Source organism: Sebastes fasciatus, chromosome 9 (assembly GCF_043250625.1).
Source record: "Sebastes fasciatus isolate fSebFas1 chromosome 9, fSebFas1.pri, whole genome shotgun sequence".
Taxonomy (NCBI): domain Eukaryota; kingdom Metazoa; phylum Chordata; class Actinopteri; order Perciformes; family Sebastidae; genus Sebastes; species Sebastes fasciatus.
The window spans coordinates 22,841,867-22,862,463 of NC_133803.1; the positions used below are offsets into that span (position 1 = coordinate 22,841,867).

Here is a 20,597-nt window from a genome sequence, read left to right on the forward strand (position 1 = left end):
CACTTTTTAATGATACAGCACAATTTTATAATTTATAGCAATTATTTGCGGACCCCACTTTGAGAATCACTGCTGTAAGCAAGGCGATGTATTGCAATCTAATTTGAGGAAAACTGTCATATAAAGAACACACCACTATATGCATAAAATCTGAATACAATTTTTACTTTTTTATGCAATCAGAACAGAGGGATCTGTATTTGCATTTATCATAGTCCCTGTAACATCCAACATAAAAGCACTACTTTGAGAGGGCACATACGCTGAGAGGGCGCATCTCTTTGACAATGAAACATTTTTTTGGACTGAGTTAATCTTTGCATGTAAACTATTAATTAAAAATCAATATGATGTTTTTGAGAATCGTTACAGTATTACAAAACATATCGCGATATTCAATATTTTCTTACACCCCTAGAATACACACAACATTAGTGCTTTGGAAATTGATAAGTGCTGTTAATCTGCTGTGTTAACATTAGTGTCTGGGAGGCTCAACAAGGGGCTTCTAATTCTGTAGGATGGAGGCCTCTGACGGACCCCTGGAGGAGGAATCCCTTTACCCCCCTGGCCAATGAGCTGGGACGCCACCCAGACACATGGGCCAGGCCTCCCTAAAATAACCTGCGACTACTGCACTGACAAATGTTGCTACTTGTACTGGTGACAGGTTACCCTAGCTACTCGGCTCCATATTTTCCTGTAAACTCCAAGGTGAACTCTGTGCTTTAAAACCAGGGAGGCTGGGGCAGCTGCCTGTGTCCAAGATTTCCCCAGGTGGCAGCCGACCGGAAGACCAGAATCTCCCTCTTTGAGCACAGGTGCACTCTGAGGATTTACCAGTCCTTCACAGGGGCCAGCTGGGTTTATTCTGAAGGTAAAACAAACCACCCCCCTAATTTAATTGTTGTTCACTGTGTCCTGTTGACTATCTTCTGGCATCAGCCTCATATGCTGTGTATAGACTGAGAAAATCTCTGACATTGAGCCTCAGACAAGCTCGAGTCTATTTCTGTTTGAATGTTAAATTGAATTATCTTAACCTGCCTGCTGTGTTTAACCAGGGGAGCTTCATCTGCGTGGGCTGTGAACTGTGTGTAATCTCACTCAACAATGTCCCATTTATGATAATTATAGTTCTGTTTGTGATATTTGCTTAATGACTGTTGTGTCTAATCAAAATCATGACAACAAGGGCACACAGGATGAGTGGGACTGCTTTTTTTGTGTTGATTTTCTTCATGTAAACTGACCCCTCGCTATTATTAGATATGACTCGATGGGCTTGGAGCCTGTTTGCAAAGGATTAATGTACACAACAGCTGCAGCTTCAGGTCCGTTGGAAGGGCATTGCTGCCTCTCTTAATTGCGCAGATTTGAGTGTCAGTAGCATATGTGTACCCTATCTCATGTCTGTACTCAATAACTTGCTCATGCCTAGTGTCAAAAAGTTGTGCAAAGACTAAACGTCACTTAAGTGTTGGTATGAGGTGGAAGCCTGCCTGTGTCCCATCAGATCTGGTTTCAGAGCTTGAACCTGATACCCTGTTGAGGCCAGAGGAAGGCTGAAATTAGGCTGAAATAAAAAACTATTTTTACCACATATAACCTGCTTTTAACTACAGTCTCTGCACTTATGTTCCATCTTTTCACCAAATATTTGTTATTTAAGTGTAATATTAATGTGAATTATATCTACGGTACACATCAGTAAATGTTTTTATTAGCTCTTTACTGTATTTATCAGATATATCTAATAAATATGTGAAGGAATCAAAACATTTAATTGACTTCTGACTATTAGTCATTCTTCCTTTAGTTTCTGTAGTCATTTAAAAGGTCTGTTAGACATCTTATTTACTGCAAGTTGCATATACTATTCATTGATAAAACATTTGTTCTATAAAATATCAGAAAATAGTGAAAAATGTCACAATTTCCCAGAACCAAGTGGACGTCTTTCTTGTTTGCTTGCCGGTCTGAAAAACAGTCCAAACCCCGAAGATATTTAGTTTCAAAGAAGATAAAGAAAAGCAGCAAATCTTCACAGACGGTGGAATCTGTGCATTTTTAGCATTTTTGCTTCTCTATCGATCGACTAATCGATTAATTGACTAATCGTTTCAGTTCTCCAGCTTGTCATACTGTATGCTTTTAGATTGATGTCCGGTCCTCCAGACAGCCACTGGTTTCAGTCATTTTCAGTGCAGTATGAAAATGAACTTGTAGAGATCCATCCATCACAGTGAACATTTAGTTATTTTTTGCTGCATTGCATCATAATGAATGTAGTGAATATGGACTGTGTTGGGAAATCATTCTATGGTATGTGTTGGAAAACAAGTATAGAGTATTTTCTCCACACAGATACTTGAATAGTGTGGAATGTAATTGAATATCCTGTGAATATTTCCACAGCATGCAGGAGAACAACATTGACCAGCCACCGTCACTGTCTCAGCTCTTAAGAGAGAGCTACCTGGCAGAAGCCAAAGCCCAGCAGCGCCACAGCGAGATGAGCCGCTCGGACGCTTCTTCCTCACGCCTTCAGATCTACGGGTCACTTAAAGGCAAGGCTGAGGACTCTGTGGGCCACAATGATCCCCAATTCTCAGACCTCTCAGCGTTCCTCAGCCAAGAGGAGCTGGATAAGAGTGTGAACCTGGCCCGCCAGGCCATTGGACATGAGTCTCGAGAGGAGAGGGCAGAGGTCAAGGCCTCTGTCACACCATTAACCCCCTCCAACATCTCCTCAGTCTCTTCCTCCGAACCCCCATCTGTTCCCTTTGCTAACCCCTCTCCTGCTCCTTTTGCCGCCCCCTCCACTGTGCCCTTCACCAAGCCAGCCCCTGAACTCAGAGAACTGCCAGCAACACACACGACATTCACATCAGACAGAAAGATGCACAAAGCGTCCGCACAGCAGGAAAACATGATCAGGAACACAAGAGACTCCGGTGAGGGATTCGACGACTTTGACAGGTCGGCGAGGAACGTCCCATACGGTGTGGAGACCCAGTCCAAGAAGGAGTTCCTCAACAAGGCAGCGGACTTCATTGAGGAGCTCTCCTCTCTCTTCAAGGCTAACAGCTCCAAACGGGTACGACCGAGAGGGTCCAAATCCCACAGGAGTAGGAACCAGAACAAGAGCCAGAGCGATGGGACGGTTCATCCCCTCAGCACAGACAACAGGGAGCGCTCTGCCATGCCCGTGGAGGTGGAGATTGAGAGACCCAGCCCTGCTGTTAGCCACCAACCAGAGCCTCTGCTGGACTCTGGGATTGGGCACGTAGAGTTTCAGGACAGCAGGATTACTGGGGAGCAGCAGCAAGACTCTGTTTCCCAGGAGGTGCAGAAGGAGGAGGCTGAAAGCTGTGCCCTGACAGAAACTCCGTACCCAGCGGAGGCTGCGTGTGAGCCTCCTTGTTTCATCCAGAAATTGAAAAGCAGGGAGGTTCCAGAGGGCAGCAAAGTCCAATTGGACTGCATTGTCAGAGGACTCCCTGTGCCTGAAGTCCGGTAAGGCAAATAAGTTCTGATATCAGTTTATTTCTTAGTTTGCTGGAGTTACAGTAAGCCTTTCTGCTTCCATGATCTTTTAAAACGAGTCTACATTACATGAACAAGCAGAAAGGCCAGTGTGCTGTGAGGTAGTGTCAGTGGAGATTTTGCAGCGTACTGAAGGATCTGGATCCATTTGGATTACCTTTTTGTTTGGGGAACATCTTACGAGAACAAGAGATTAGGGTAAGATGTCATGATATTAGTTTTACTCAGTGATAGAATTTACTAAAGTACTTTACTTCAGAACAAATTTGGGGTATTTGTACTTTACTTATACTAAAGCATTTCCATTTTAGGTTACTTTGTACTTCTACTTCACTACATATCAGAGAGAAATATTATACTTTTTACTCCACTGCATTTATTTGACAGCTCTAGTTACTAGATACTTTACATACAAAACATATTATGATCTTATAATATATATTATAAATTTAACCGCCCAACAGTGTATAAAAAGTCTACCAACTAGACAACTAACTTCAACAGTAAAACAATAAACACATTATTACATCAGTAATAGTAATCCAATCATTTTATATCTAATTGTATAACACTAACAGGGACAATTTTGTGAATTATGAGTACTTTTATTTTTGATACTTTATGTACATTTCATTCATAATACATATTTTACTTAAGTGACATTTTCAACGCAGGACTTTAACCTGTGATGGAGTCTCAGTATTATTTGGCAGATGAAAGAATTTTAGAGCACTATTGTCCACGCTTTTAAACAATATAAAGAGAAATACAGGGTGTATATCAGAGCCCAATATTATGGTTCAATATTAACTTATACATTTACAGGTATTGCCACCTGTGCCTGCTAATGTGTAACAAGAAATTGCTGTAGACAAGTGCAAAAGATATGTTTGAATTATTGTAGGAATGGTCTGACTCTCAGTTTGTTCACCAGGAAAAAATTGTGTGTGTATGTCTTATGCATTTATGTTAAAAATGTTTATATATTGGCCAATTTATTGTAGATTTTTTAACTCTGAAATAATAATATGGGTATCAGCCAGACAAAGCCAGTGTCAGTCAGACTCTAGTGAATAAATTGTGTGAAAGATGGATCCATGTCTGTGCCTGAGCCTCAGACAATACTGAATCATTATTACAAAGTGTTTTGAGACGTGTGAGTTAAGAGGAATGGTGTTTCTCTCTTTGGAGATCCAGACAGAAGTGACGTGTGATGATAGCCAACAGCTGGTTCTGAATGGTGCGGAGTGTGTGTTTGTGTTTGTTTGTGTGTGTTTGTTGGTGGTCAGGGTTATGTCTGGGACAAATGAGAATCACATCTGTCGTTCTTAAGAAGAATAACATCAGATTCTAATGAGAGTGCCATCCTAATTAACGACCATTTAGGAGAGGGATTCACACTTCTCATTGTATTCAGGTAACAGAGTAAAGCAGAATACATTTTGAAGACTAACATGATGGTGCTTACTAATTTACACTCTTGTTAATGCTTGTCTGGAGCTTTTTTATGGCAGTTTTGTCAGATATGTTTTAAAACCCTGGCCGGACTCGCACTCCCAGGACAACAAAGCCTTGAATTGAAGTGAAGCTGAGGTTTCAGACTATAGAGGGCACGGGTTTGTTAGTCCTACTGGACATTGTTGAGTCACCAACAGAAAAGTGTCCAGGGAGAATGTAGCTCTCTGCCATTTTTAGACCGGACTGGCACTGCAAGCTGTAGTCGCGTCTGATAATGGAACCTACTGAGCTCTTGACAGAAGCATGAACAGTTTGGTAAGATGATTTTTAGTTTTTGGTCTCAGGCTCTTACAAAAGCCTGAAGAGCTGAGTTCTGTTTCAGTGGTTTCTACTTAAATGTTACTTCCTTAATATTGTGTTCAAGCTTCTCTCTTATTTGGCTGTTAACATAAAGCTTTTTTTCATTAGTGCTGTTTGTTTCTCCTTCCCCTGCAGCTACTGGGTTAGTAACTATGACTTAAAGGAGTCAAAATAGACTTGTCAGGTTCATATTTCCCATCAGTTTGCAGCGGTGTAGTGTCTGTGGTGCGTCAGGGTATAGCATTGTGTGTCTACGGAGTCTATGTTTAGCGTTATGCGTATGTGATTGGGTCAGCCAGTCAGAGCTCCCAGGCTCCAGAGGGAATCTCCTCTCTAGTTCTGAAGTCCAGAGGGAAAATAGCCCTGACAGGTGCAGCGAGCAGCGAGCGGGGTCCTTTACCTCCTCTACTACTCATGCTTTCAATTTAGACCCTTACTCATTAGAAAATGACATAGACTCGCCTCAGGCAGGACATTGACAGCATATTCCAGCTTGTCTAGTCTAATAGCGTAATTGCCTGCGTATTTATTTGAAAAAGTGTTTCATATACTGTATGTGATTCATGAGCCTGGATATGATTTATGACTGTATGATGACGTCTTGCCAAAGAGTAACACGTCACCTCATTCCTGTATGTTTATTGGCTGGATTTTTATAAAGCATCAAGACCTCATCTGCTCAGAATAGATGTGCTTTGACGTAGAGGCCGCTGCATTATGTTGCTGATCAGGAGAGGAAAAATTATTTTTACTATTATAGTTTTACAATGAATAAATAGACTGTTGCCAACTGCGACTCCAATGCCTGGTATGTAATGTTAGCCAGGTAGGACGTTTTTCTTGTCATTTATCACATGTTTTAATATGATTTCAGCCCATTTATTCATAATTTGACAGCATAAAATGATATTGATTATTGGCTATTAGGACGCTGACCTGATATAACCTGAATTGAGTCCAGCTTTTGTTGCATGTCACCTGCCATCTTTCCCCTCATTAATAAAGGCGACAAAAAAAACTTTAGAAGACACCAGATTTGATAATAAATACACTTAACACATTACTCTAGGTGCTTTTAGATCGATTGTTTTGTGCTCCTCATCTTCATAACATCAACAGAGCATTGAAGCGGCCTCTGAACTGGCACCCTGGTGTTACTTCTTGTCTTACAGGGAAGGGGATAAGGCTTGCTCATCAAAACATTTTTCTCTTGGCCTGCATAACTCTGCTGAATGGCACCGAGCCAGGGGCACTATTAGGGAACTGGGAAAGACACCACATGATACCAGCCTTTTAGAAATGGTGTCAGAAGGTTAATAGAAGGAAAAACGAGAACTGTGTAAAGATGGGGTTTAAAATAATAAAGCAAGGATAGGAGAGTCTTAGAATATCCTACTGAATAATAGTTAAGTCACGTAACAGTACTATCACTAAAGAGGAAATAGAGTACTTGCTGAAAACAACTCAAGTAAAGTTACAGACAGGCAACAAATTAAAGGAAAAAGGGTCATTGAGGGTTTGAATGATAGGGGTGGGATACACCAGGGGCCCCACGATACGATATTATCACGATAATTAAAACACAATATGATCTTATTGCAATTTTAAACATTTTGCGATATGGTGAGTATTGTGATATTGCGATTTATTACCTTTTTTCATCTGCAAATTATTTTTATTTTATATTAATGAGTTTGTCAACATCTGTTTAATCTACATTTTTCCACTCTGTTCATCTCAGAGTTTTCATTCACATATTTTGAGGTCAGAGGTCAAGGGACCCTCTTTTGAAAATGGCCATGTCAGTTTTTCCTCGCCAGAATTTAGTGTAACTTTGGAGCGTTATTCAGAGTTCTCCCCAACAAGCTAACATGACATGGTTGATACCAATTGATTTCTTAGGTTTTCTAGTTTCATATGATACCAGTATCTTCACTTTAACCTGTTGAGCCCGCTTCAAAAGACAGAAGAGCGTTGGATTGTTAAGAGGTTAATAGTTTATATACTGAAAGACCGATACTTGACGTTCGTTTATCCGTACAATATTGCCAGGCAAAATATTGTGATACTATGCTGTATTTATTTTTTTCCCTCACACCTATTGAATGAGTATGAAATGATATACTTGATATACTTTGGCCTTCACAGTTAGCAGATCTTAACCCACATAAAGCCCAATTAAATGAGGGAATATATTTGGTAGAATGGAGTTCAACCCTCTGTTAAAGCTCCACAGACACTTAATGTTGTTGTTTTTTTTAATTTATCACCCATTTGTATATATTGTCAGGGTGAACATGCCAATGTGGCATCCTGAATGTAACCATTTCATACAAATACACTCTACCCACCAATTTCATGTCCAGTTGCACTGAAGCTCACTACGATTGTCCCGTATTCATACTCATCTACCTTTGACCAATATGTATGGAGTGGTTCTAGTATCTATTTGATGCACCAGAAGGCCTTTGAAAAAGAAGTTAATGACTTACTTCAGCAGGTTTTATTTTGTAATTAATTAAACCATATTAAAGGTGCCCTGTGGGGTTAATGTTTACGTTAAATGTTTCTCACCAAAACCATGAGGTCTGACAGACATGTTACATGCATTTCCTTCCTACATCACTCCATAGCGCTACTAGTGGTCAAAAACGTCATAGGATACCTTTAAAGCTAATTTACACAAAGGAGATTTCCTCCAACATATTTGCATATCAAACATGCTTTTAACAGAAAATTATTTTAAATATAATTTTATAAAATACAAGCACTGAAAGAAGCTTACAATGTTAAGTTGTACTGAGCAGTTTTGCTGTATATGTTTAATTACAGGTGGTTTTGTGAGGGCAAGGAGCTGGAGAACAGCCCTGACATTCAGATCATCACCAACGGCGAGCTGCACACTCTGGTCATCGCAGAGGCCTTCGAGGAAGATACTGGACGCTACTCTTGCTTCGCATCTAATTTCTACGGCACTGACTCCACGTCAGCTGAGATCTATGTCGAAGGTGAGTCTCGTGTTTCTTTGTTACTGACACTTTTACAGTTCAGTTTAACACTGTTAGTGATGGTTGTTTGTTCAAACTGACAGGTGCCTCCTCTTCGGATTCTGAGGGGGAACAGCACATTGAACATGTAGCCCAGTGAGTTTCTACCGTATTTAGACCCACATAAAAAATAACTTATGTGGACTTTTATCTACCTTATTGCAACACTAAATAAGACATTTCCTTTCTTCCTGTGATTTTCAAAGGCTGCAGAGAGAATCTTCCCCTCCATCATCGAGCGAAACTCTCTCTGCAGAAGAGGAAGACTGTCCATCATCCCAACCTGCAGCAGCCACTGAGGAGCCAGCAGAGCAGCTCTCCTCTCCACCAACTAACCAAATAATCCCAGAACCTTTTCTACCGGTCCGGATATCCGCCACTATACTTCCAGTCCCAGAGCCCTCTAAAACATCTGTGGCATCCACAGCATACCCTGCTCAGGAGGAGGCAACAGTATCACCTGTGCAGGTGTTTCCTACTTTGTCACCTGGCGATACAGAACTTACAGAAATTCAGGAGGTGTCAACATCTGTCACATCCACACCACAGTCAGTGCAGACAGCTGCAGCGATCACTACATCACTGCCTTTGAACTCTGTGGTCTCATCTGTGCTGTCAACTCCAACACAAACACCCCAACCTGAGGTAGAAGAGCTGAAACACTTCCTTTTTCTATAACGGTTCAATGATAACTTTTCAACATTTTAATTAACATGTATTCTGTTTGTTTTTTATCTTCAGAGTCAAACCTCCAACCACTATCCACAAGGGTTTAACGGCCAACCTCTCATGGCTGCCCCTGTATTCACAAAGGTAAATGTATAAAAGGATGTATACTGCTACTGTCTATTATGTGTTTATTGGTGTAACACACACACTGTCTTGTCCCACCAGAGCCTGCAGGACCTCCTTGCGTCAGAAAGCCAGCTGGTGGTGCTAGAGTGCCGTGTGAAAGGGGAGCCGTCACCTCGAGTGGACTGGTACAGAGAAGGAAAACTCATAGAGGACTCTCCTGATTTCAGGATCCTGCAGAAAAGTAAGCTCTGCTGCTGCCACACTACTGTAGTGTTACTGAAAGTGCAAATGTGCTTTATGTATTTTTATAAGCGTTGTTTCTTTGACGTATGCTGCAGCCAGATTTGACATGCCTTGTTTTAAAAAGAATAGGAGTTTTTGGAAAGATTAATTAATTAAGATTTAAAGATTTAATTGCATCTTAAATAATCATTTTAATTTATCCATCCATTATCTGTAACCGCTTATCCTATTAAGGGTCACGGATTTGCCAAACTATCAATTTAATTCAGTTTAATTCAAATATATGTCTGTAATCTCACAATTTAGTGTTGCTTAAAAACCTTGAGTGCAGACAAAAAAAAATTATGCTACAATAAAAACATTAGTATTGTCTTCAAAATGCCTGATTTAGTGTCAGAAATTACTTTCAGTGCAAATAAAACCCAAATAATTAGTTTTTAAGATTTACAATTTGCTTTAAACGGCTGTTAATGTACTGTCTGTCCATTGAGACATTGTCCTGAGACATAAAAATATAAAGTAATTTATCTAAAAGAAATCGTAGTTATACCAAATCCTGTCCAATGCAGGGAATATTATTAATGAGCTGGTTTAAATAGTGTAAATGGTATCTAAAGAGTGAAATGTGCAATTCAGCAGCGTAAATATACTAAATATATTTCTCTTCTGTTTCAGAGCCCAGATCTCCAGCGGAATCAGGTACATATTAAATCCTCATCAGTCTAAAACATAAGTGTTGACTGCACCAAAGCAGTTGCCTGTCTGTATATGATGCTGCGTTGTGTGTACATATTAATCTGCTGAAGTGTTTACAGCCCTGGCGAAGGCTTCTGCTCTTCTTCTGTACATAAGCCAGGGCTGCTTTTCCCTGACTCTGGACCATATAAGGTAGTCTCTCATCCTGTGTCAAACCACCATGGCAGATCACTTCAACCTGCTTTAGCTGCAGATAGACTCTCAGCCACAGTGACACAAAGAAACCTCACTGCTGGGGATCTGAAACACAAGTCATGTATCTTTCCTCAGTGTATTAAGACTCTCTAGTTGAGAAGTTAATATGATGCAGTCAAACCAAACCGACCTGATTATGTGAGTATCACTATTTTTTTGCCTGTAGAGGGAATATGCACTCTGGTCATTGCTGAGGTCTGTCCTGAAGATTCGGGGATGTTTACTTGTACAGCAAGCAACAAGTATGGAACCGTGTCCAGCGCTGCTGCTCTAAGGGTCAAAGGTAACTCTTCTGTTTCACTTTCAGCTATCATGTATTCTTATAAAAGACTCTTATAAAAGGATGGAATATGTTTATATCTATCTCTCTGATTCTCATCAGGCAATGGCAGCAACAGCAACCACGTGAGGCCTTTCAGCAGTGTGACGGTGGAGCCCAGTCGAATCCAAGAATCTTCACCAGCTCCCACTGTAAACCCTCAACCGGAGGTTACTGTGACCAACAGCATCAAGCCCCACTCCAGCACCATTCGCCTAGACCCGCTCATCTCTAGCACCTTACGCCTGGACCCCTTGAACACCAGCACCCTCCGTCTGGACCCCCTCGGCTCCAGCATGTTGCGTCCAGACCCCCTCCGCACCAGTCTACCCAGTCTGGAACCCTCCAGCCTGAGCAGCAGCTCCTGCCTCAACTCTCGCAGCACCAGCACCACATACTTAGATCCTCTCTACGTCCACCAGAACCCTCCTGGATCCAGTGGAGTGCGTCCAGAACCACAGAGCGGTGGACAGGTGATCTCATACCTAAAACCCTTTACTTCTCAATTTGCGGTTGAGACTTCAGCTGAGCAGGAAGTGTCCACACCTTCAGTGACATCGCCTGACACGAGCCCCAAAGTTAAGGGGACCCCAAACCATCAGAATGGGAGCCTCATTGTGGTGCCCCTCCCTGATCCCCCTCCTAACTCCTGCCTAAAGACAGGCGCCCAGACAAACCACAAAGACTCCCGAGTCGGCCTGCGTGTGCACTTCAGACTGCCTGAGGATGAGGAGGATGAACAAAGTGACGCATCCAGTCAGTTTGATGAAGACGGCAACATGTCAGCCAACAAAGGGCCACCACCAGTGCTGGCTAAACCCAAACTGTGAGTAGAGCAAATGAAAACAAAAAACAAGTACAAGCAGATGAAGAAGAGATTTTGTCGATGGGTTATCTAAATTATGTCCAGTTTGTTTTCCATCAAAGTGAATTAGATGGGTTGTATTGAGAAGTGGGAGGTTCCTCCTCCTCTGGCTCAACTAGCAGCTGTAACCAGTTGCAATTCATAAATGAATGCATGCGGACTTCAAATGTGGACCTTCCAGCTTTCTAAAACAAAGGATGGCATTTTCTATTTGTAAGTGTAACTCTATGCTTTTACTATGTTCATCTAATATTTCAGATAATGCTACAGATGAAATCTTGTATGGTTTGATGAGCTGTTTACTGTTGTTTTCGTACATCATAGACTTAAAACACAAATATAAATATGATAATGTGTCCTGCATTGTTTAGTTTAACTAAATTGGCAGTAATTTGATGATAAATATAAGAGAGCATCCTGTTTAGAGTGAAAGCTGAAAGTGTCTAGAGCTCGAACAGTGTTTTGTTTGTCGGCTACTTGTTGGTAGCCCATAAAAGGGCAGAGTATTCTTCATGCTGACTTTGGCTCATTCCTGCTGGGGTTCACAGCATGGACTGAATTTATGAGAGCAGTGCATTGAGCCGCTCTCATTTTCACCATGTATAGTCAGTTCTTTAATATTGGTTTTGCTTTGATCAACAGGGACCCGGCCCAGCTCCAGCTTCTGCACAACCAGGTCCTCATGGAGCAGCAGCAGGACACCGAACCTCCGACCCAAACCCCCGCCCAGCCTCAGTCACACCGCCAAGTACAGATCCAGATCCAGCCCGAGGTACAGAGCTCCAATGAAGGTCCGCTGTGGTCACCCAGAATGCACCATGAACCCCATCCGCCACCTTTCCAGCCCTACCTTAACACCACGTCGCCCTCGCAGCAGATGACCCACTCTGCACCTCCACTGACCACCGCTCCCCCTGCTCCCTCTCTGAGCTCGGCTCCAGCATTCAACACCACCTTTTCACCTCTTTTCAACACTTCTTTGAGCTCCCCTCCTTCGATTCCTCAGCTAAAGACTTCGTCCCTGGTGACCTCCCCTCCACCTGCCCCACAGCTGAGAACAGCTCCTCCTCTCAGTATAGCTCCTGTAACCCAGATGAACACCATCCATGCCTCCCACCTCAACTTGACCCCTGCAGCTCTTGCCAGAACTGCACCTATGCCCCAATTTTTCTCTCCTCCTGCACCAAAGTTTAGCACAGCCCTTACAGATCCAACCTCGGCCTTACAGCAGATCACATCTCCTGCTCAGCAACTGAGAAGCACCCACGCCTCCCTCATGAACCTCACCGCCACCTCCAACACCTTCAACTACGCCCGGCCTAAAGAGTTCATAGCTGCTCAGGCCTTCTCACCAGTTAGGAGTCCTTCCCCAACAGAGTCACCGGTCCCTCTGCTCCAAGAGCTGGCCGCTGAGCTCAACTCCTCTGCAGCCAGCTCCCCTACTCTCCCACCGTTCTCCCCGCCACCCAGATTCTTCCCGACAAGGGTGCTCAAGTCTCCCACCAGCCCTCCTTATCTCATGTCCTCACCCACACCGGTGTCAGCGTCATTCCTGAACAGCGTGTTCGCCATGCGAACCCAGTCGCCTCCCCAGGCCTCCTCTCCCACCTCCAGCAGCTCCACCCCCAGCCCCATTCAAAACCCCGTGGCCTTCCTGAGCTCCGTCCTGCCGTCCCTGACCCCGAGTCAGCCCAGAAACTCAATGGGCCTGCCCAAGGGAGCTCCTTTAGGGTACGCCCTATCTGACGGACTACAATGCATATGAGATTGATGTACTGTCACAAGCTCTAACACATTTTTCCCGTCTGTCTCTTCAGGCTAAAAAAGAACGTACAAAGGGTGCGCATCCCGTCTCTCGAAGATATTCGCGAAAGCAAAGAAATTCTCCTCCATGACATTGAGAGAAAACTTAGATTTAAAGACGATACTCCACAATTTGCACATCAACAGGTAATAAGTAGTCTCCAGATCTGATTGATTTCTCCTCTTTTGAGTGCTTCAATCGCAGGGATGTAGTGGTGAATAAATAAATATAATAATGCAAACTACTACTTGCATAAACAAATCATATTCCATTACATCCCTGCTCAGTTAGATATTAGACTACTGTGTGAATATGTCAATAAATTATCAGTTTGTTGACATGTAGATGTGTGATCACAAATTTCTAACTAACCAACTGTTGCAATCTAGTTTCTTTATGCTTTTAAGGATGAAGTTTACTGTATATTAACCAAAGACTGTGCTGCGTTCTCACTCGTCTCCAGGTTTCTACATGCATGCATTTTGTGATTGATATTTAAAAATGTAAAATGATAAAGGGACATAAAATCCCTCAGATTGACTCAGAGGCAATGAGGAACTCGCTTCAATTCAGCCGAGCGTCAGCCATCATTCCCTCCCGGTCATTCACTGTTGTGTGTCCATGTAGCGTAGCAACATACGCATGCTTGTGTGTTATTCCATCATGTTTGTGTGTACAGTTTGTGTGTCTTTGTTGGCGTTCATCATCCATCCCTATCCTCTCATAGAAGCCGAGTAATGAGGGGAAAACAGCGAGCAGACCCCTTGGACCAAACATTCCTGCTACTGTCATTAACTATGATGAGGTACAAGGATCTTCCCGTCCCATGCACTGCTTTGCTCGAGGCTGTGTGGGTTATTAAAATGTTTCAGACCGAGATTACAAAACTTTATTGTCTAAATACCATGGTTAATCAATATCTCTAATCAAGCATTCCAGCTGTACTAACATACAACCATTAAGCTAATGAAATGTAACGACTCTACTGTGCTGTATTCTCCAGTTTTCAGTTAACTAATTTGACATTTTCACCGCTGAAGCTTGCAGCCCTGTTCTTCTGTTTGCATTTCAGATTTTCCTAAAAGGCCAACATGATAGTCCTTCTTCTTCGCAACACTTTTCTAAAAAAATCTCACATACCTGCATATTGTTACTTAAATTTCACACACACTAACAATCTCCTGCTAGTTTTGCTTTTCCCCTCTACAGTTCATCTTCCTCTGTTCTCTGTTTTACCTTCAGCCCTATTTTTGTTTGGTTTAGATGAGCAAAATGTTTTACCAACCAGGAATGATCCTGTCAGACGGATGCCAGTGCATGATCTTCATCATCAAGTGGTTTAAAGTCACAATCTGTACCGTTTTGTTTAGAGATATGAGTTATAGATTGCTACTTTATAACCCCGGTTGCTACCTGATAAATACGTGCACGTTGTCTCATGTCTGATTACTGCATACCTCTCCAAGAGCATTTGTTGCTAATCTCAGTGTGTTAAACTTCCAAATCCAAGACAGTTGACGCTGGCGATTACTTTTATGTGTTGGTTTTCCTTTTCCAGGAGTACAAAGTGTCCAATTTTGAGCAGAGACTAATGAGCGAGATCGAATTCCGTTTGGAGCGGACGCCGGTGGAGGAGTCGGATGATGAGGTGCAGCACGATGACGTCCCTACAGGCAGATGCATCGCACCCATAATTGACAAGAAACTGAAGAACTACAGAGCCATGGAAGGCGTGCCTGTCACACTCTCATGTAAAGTTGTGGGAATCCCTTTTCCAAAGGTGAGAGGTCAACATCTGTGCTACACAAATCACAGCGTGATCTGTCACTTTCATCCCTCACATTCATCCGCCACATAATGTGTCTCTCGTCAGGTTTACTGGTTCAAGGATGGCAAGCAGGTCTTGAGGAAGAACACCCATTACAAGAAGATAAGAGAGGGAGATGGGACCTGTGCTCTACATATAGAGTCCACGACCAATGATGACGATGGCAACTACACCATCATGGCAGCTAATCCTCAGGTGATACCTCACACTTCCTGTTCATGTTGTCAGCGCCTCCTCACCAGCTGCAAAATCTGATATTTGATATTTAATGACAACCAGGGACGAATCAGCTGCTCGGGTCATTTGATAGTCACGACAGGACCTCCCCGAAACCGACTGACACCTATCCACTCTCAGAGGTGAGCAGGACTGAGTGTGCAGTGTGATCTGCAGAGGTAAGAAGGAGCCCTCTGTAGCATGAGGAACCAGCCAATTACAGATTGTCCTCCCTGACCATTAGGATATGTTTGTGATCATGTGCATCTACACTAAAATGCTAACATACACCACGATAAAGACCCACATGGATAAATGTCAAAGCGTGCGTCTGAGCCCCATGATGTGCTCTGCTCACTTTTCACAGGGTGCGAGCCCGCATTCAGGAAGTTGAAAGTGAGCAAACCCAGGAGCGCTTTTTCCAGCCTCACTTCCTCCAGGCACCGGGGGACATGCTGGCTCACGAGGGAAGACTGTGTAGACTAGACTGTAAGGTAGGCAGCAGGTCTGGGCATGCAATACAAAAATATTGCACATTTGCCTCAACTTACTTTCAACGTTTTTCATCTTCCAGGTGAGCGGCCTCCCCAACCCAGAGCTGATGTGGTTGGTCAACGGGAGGCCAATCTATCCAGACCTTTACCACAAGATGTTGGTGCGGGAGAATGGCGTCCATTCTCTGGTCATTGATCCTCTGACGCAGAATGACGCCGGCACATACACGTGCATTGCAAGCAACAAAGCAGGGCAGAGCTCCTTTAGTTTAGAGCTGAAAGTTGTGGGTAAGGATACAATGAATGAAAAGGAATGAATTGCTCGTACGCAGAATCAGTTGAATACTTAATGGTGATGTCCCACGCTCTGTTGGGAAGTTCCAGTAATCTAAGTCATGTCCACTTTAGAGAAAGAGATGAAGCATCCTCCCCAGTTCATAGAGAAGCTGCAGAACATGGGTATTCCTGACGGGACTCCAGTCAGGCTGGAGTGTCGGGTGGTGGGTATGCCCCCTCCAGCCATCTTCTGGAAGAAAGACAATGACACCATTCCTAGAACTAAGGACAGAATCAGGTCAGTAGGAGTTCTGAGCCTCTCCGTGTAGCTGTTTCTGTAACACTCGTGCAGTGCCCGTCCGAAACGGGTCGATTGCTTGGCCCGCGGACATTCTGCTAGCGAGAACCGTGGTATAGCTACTTGCACCCCCCAAGTGTGAAGTTGATTGGATGAATGGTTGTTGAGATATGCGAAGGGCAGTCATACATACACAGACAGACAGACAGAGAGAGAATACTTCCTTTATAGTTAGATGATGCTGCTACAGCGCCACCTATTGGCCAAATGGCACCAAATTTGCTGTGGTCACTCAGATATATCGACACATGTCCCGCCATAGCACAAAGCGTTCAGGAGATATGAGATATTTGTAATATAAGCCCTGCCGACAGCACTTGAGCTAACTTTGAGAGCCAGCTATAGAACAAATGTATGGAACAAAAACAATCCGAAAAAGTCTCATCTCTTTCCGGCCTGGTCCAGAGATGTTCTGTACCAAATTTGGTGACGATTGCTCAAAATTTGTAGAAGGAGTAGCAAAAAAATTCAAAATTTCATTTCTGAGACTTACAGTTCAAAAGTTACGGTCAAAACGTAAAGTTAGTTGTTATAGCACCACAATCTGGCCAAATTGTACCACATTCAACACTGCACTCCCTTGGGTCCTGAGCAATACATCCGCTAAGTGTGAAGTCGCTTGGATAAGTGGTTCTCGAGATATGTGAATAATACACAGAGGGACAGACAGAGATTCCTTGTAGATAGTCCAATAGATACTCTCTATTGGAATTGGATTTAATTCTCCCTGATCTGTTTATTTCAGCATGACCCAGGATGCAACAGGATATGTGTGTCTCCTTATCCAGCCAACAAGAAAAGACGATGCTGGCTGGTACACAGTGTCAGCAAAAAACGAGGCTGGAATAGTATCCTGCACCTGCAGGCTTGATATCTATGGTGAATATTATGCATAGCTGTGCAACTATCAGCTTTAACAAGAAATGTGCCACATTTTTTTAGCTTGTCACTCTAAGTAGTAATACCAGCTATCTGCTGCGCCTTCAGCACAATGGCATCAGAGCATCCCTGCACCCATGAAAACGGCTCAGCGCACAGGCAGCCGATACGCAGCTCTGACGGGCCAGGGGCTCGACATCAAGTTTGCTTTCCCCACATCGGACACCAACCCCATCCTGTTCTCCAGCTCTCCTCCCGAGGCCATGCTGGAGAGTGAGGAGCTGTGACACAGCAGCATGGCGACCCTCTCCCAGCACACGCTGAGACCTCCCCTGAGGTCAAAACCGTAGAGGGCTAAAAGGAGAACGATGATCCGAGCAGATCGTCATGTGATTTGTGTGATGCATTTGAAGTGATACACTCAGAGTAGAATGGCAAAGAATTACTGTATTAAAGCTATCAGCACTGATAGTGGGTTTGTCACCATTCCTATTTACTCAAATCATATGAGGAGTGTTTCACATACAGAAAAAAAAACAGATTTGCAAAGTCTTAGCTCATGAGCCATCAGTGGAGTTGAATAGTGTTCTCTGTTTGAATGACTCACGTTTGTTTTCTACATCATATTTAGCTACGGTAGCGAGGTTGTTGCTGAATGTTGGTGATAACGTGTTAACGTGATAACGATAATGCTCTTAATTGTTAGTCCTGTTCTCAAAGTGGTAAAAGCACCGCTTATTTTTATTGCAAATCATACATACCTGAACTGGTAGTAATAGTTTCTTTTAAAGTTTATATAAACTTATTATTTATTAATAATTAGAGATAGTTTAGAGTATATTAATAGACATTTGAATGTGCCATTTAGTTTATTTAAATGTCTCCAGCGAGGTGAGGATCTTTCTAAATTTAGTAAAATCATTTCTTGACGTTCATCACTGGTTCACATTTTTGCACCATGTTTTTTTCATGTGCATGCATGCCAATGCCTGACGAAGATGCAATACTGTATACACACTGTGGCTTCAGTCATAATAATAATATCCTATGTGACTCTCAATCATGGCTAGGAGTTGAAACACAAAAACCTTCTTCGAATTTGTTTTGCTTTCTGTCGATTTAATTCATCTTTGTAATGACAAAGATTCATCTCGATCATATCTACAGTTGGAGATGTATTACTAGAGGAATGAGTGAGATGAGACTAAAAGATCTTTGTTTTGTGGTAAAGACAGACTGTTGGCTTTGCTTTAAAATGACACCAACAAGTCAAATGTATCTGTCAGAGGTTATAATTGAACTTTAATTAAGATAAATTCAAGTCAGAAAAGTTGGAAAGCACATACTCGACTGATGTCAAGTTGCACATTGTAAAATAGTTTTGTCCTTCTCAGAATAAAGTTATATTTATTCAAATGAGTGATATGTTTACTTTGCTGGAGCAGGTGGTTATAACTCTGCATGCTACTTAGACAGAAACCTGAAATCATTCTACAGTGCTCCTTCGCAACTGATGAAGTTTAGATTGTCTCATTTCATCCCTTATTTTCAGAGCTGTATGCAGAATGTGTTAAAAGAGGTTGAGGGGAAGGTCGCTCTGACATTAATGTGGGTTAAAATCGAATCTATCTAATATCTCATTACTGAGAGCTTTTTATGACTGTGCTGTAATCAGAGCTCTATTAGCTTAAACTGATGCCAAATTCAAAACAAATAGGAAAGCTCGCAAGCCAATTAAGCATTGCTAATCAGTCCAATTAGAGGGGAAGGGAGTTCAAATAGGCATAAAATTACATTCACCTTATGTGACCTAATTATACTCTGAGCCTCATCTGACCAGCTGCCAGGCCTACTGGCTGCTGTATGTGCAGTATATATCTGTGGGCTTTGAATGAGTTGAATTATTATTTTTCATTTCTTACACTCATAGCTCACTTATACTGTATACTGCCATGATGTTTTAAATTCTGTTTTATATTTTCTAAGTGTTGATTTCTGCAGTATTGACACAATAATGTTTTAAGTTTGTTACAAAACCAGCAATAAAAGTCCACACATTGGAAACCAAAGGTAGTGGCACACTTTTTTCTCTCTGCTCATTCAAATTAAACATAAACTCCCCCTGCTCCTTTAAATTAATCCTGTAATGATAATGAGATTTATCAAGTCAAACCACACATGCAGAGGGAATCCTTTCTTACACTTTCTCCTCTACTGAAACATACGCTTTGTGCCCTAATCTCCATTTCTCCATAAGGAGAGCTGGATTTATGAGGGTTCATGTTTCTGTCAGAGCAGACGGGTCACTCCTCAGTGGTGACATATGGCTTTTGACAGGGAGCATGGCTCAGCCATCGGTGCTCAGACAAGCCAATCACGTGAGAGGTTGTATATTAAAAAAAAAAGGGTGGAAGACACGGAAGGGCCGGGCCACGTCTGAGACGAGGCCCTCAGACAAGACAAGCAGCAGCTGGCAAACTACATCAATCTGTAATCAATGAACCAACTGGTAGATGGGATTATATGCCTAATTGCACAGCTAACCAGTCCATCCCAAAATGACCAGACAGCATCAGCTTGTGTCCATGACCCAATACCAGAGATGGGCATTATTCTAGGCCTCCGACAGTGATTAATCATTCATAACCTGCCTCTACACCCAAGCTTTGAGTTCGTCAGTACACAGTGACAGGACCTGACAAAGGATGAGACCAGAAAATAAAGGAGCATTCAGATCATTTACTTAAGTAAAAGGACCAATACCATGGTGTAAAAGTACTCCATTATAAATCAAATTAAATTTAAATTCGACACACAATGTGCATCATGTTGGCTGTCAACATTTCTGTCATTTTCCATGATGGTGTTTTTGTTTATAATTATTTATCATTTTTTCTTTTTTCATCATCATTATTATTTTTTTCTTTCCTTTCTGTTCGTTGTGTATTTTTTGTTTGTTTCTATCGTTATCGCTACGGCGGGAGGGAGGGGAGGGATGTTTGTTGAAGAAAAGAAAAAGGGAAGGATCAATATTACCTTCATTGTACATGGTATGACTTGCATCTGTCCTTCAATAAAATATATAAATAAAAAACAATTTTAAGTGCTGCATTCACATTTGAAATAAGTTACAAGGACAGAAGTATTATATTTTT

General features: G+C 42.3%; 1 protein-coding gene across 3 annotated transcripts; it reads left to right on the plus strand.

Annotated features, from left to right (window-relative positions):
• The first annotated feature begins 650 nt into the window (after positions 1 to 650).
• mypn (myopalladin) lies at positions 651 to 18,858 on the plus strand. 3 transcript variants are annotated; one of them, XM_074646750.1, is made up of 21 exons: positions 651 to 877; positions 2,419 to 3,519; positions 8,200 to 8,375; positions 8,459 to 8,510; positions 8,621 to 9,059; positions 9,156 to 9,227; positions 9,309 to 9,450; positions 10,128 to 10,151; positions 10,570 to 10,686; positions 10,786 to 11,548; positions 12,230 to 13,318; positions 13,405 to 13,537; positions 14,119 to 14,196; positions 14,950 to 15,171; positions 15,265 to 15,414; positions 15,499 to 15,578; positions 15,803 to 15,929; positions 16,010 to 16,217; positions 16,338 to 16,503; positions 17,309 to 17,442; positions 17,551 to 18,858. In XM_074646750.1, the coding sequence occupies exons 2-21, from the start codon at positions 2,420 to 2,422 to the stop codon at positions 17,727 to 17,729; spliced, it is 5,451 nt and encodes a 1,816-aa protein (XP_074502851.1). In that variant the 5' UTR covers positions 651 to 877; position 2,419; the 3' UTR covers positions 17,730 to 18,858. The 3 variants fall into 3 exon arrangements, with proteins under 3 accessions (XP_074502851.1, XP_074502853.1, XP_074502854.1); XM_074646752.1 differs by lacking the exon at positions 14,119 to 14,196; XM_074646753.1 differs by lacking the exons at positions 651 to 877; positions 2,419 to 3,519; positions 8,200 to 8,375; ... (5 more) ...; positions 10,570 to 10,686; positions 10,786 to 11,548 and adding an exon at positions 11,619 to 11,800.
• Positions 18,859 to 20,597: the final 1,739 nt, after the last annotated feature.

What these genes read in the sequence shown, in the direction of transcription:
- mypn (XM_074646750.1), top strand. Translation starts at nt 2,420, where the DNA reads ATGCAGGAGAACAACATTGACCAGCCACCGTCACTGTCTCAGCTCTTA. An exon ending in TCATGGCAGCTAATCCTCAG is followed by an intron (nt 15,415 to 15,498) that starts GTGATACCTCAC and finishes AATGACAACCAG; the next exon opens with GGACGAATCAGCTGCTCGGG. An exon ending in AGAACTAAGGACAGAATCAG is followed by an intron (nt 16,504 to 17,308) that starts GTCAGTAGGAGT and finishes TGTTTATTTCAG; the next exon opens with CATGACCCAGGATGCAACAG.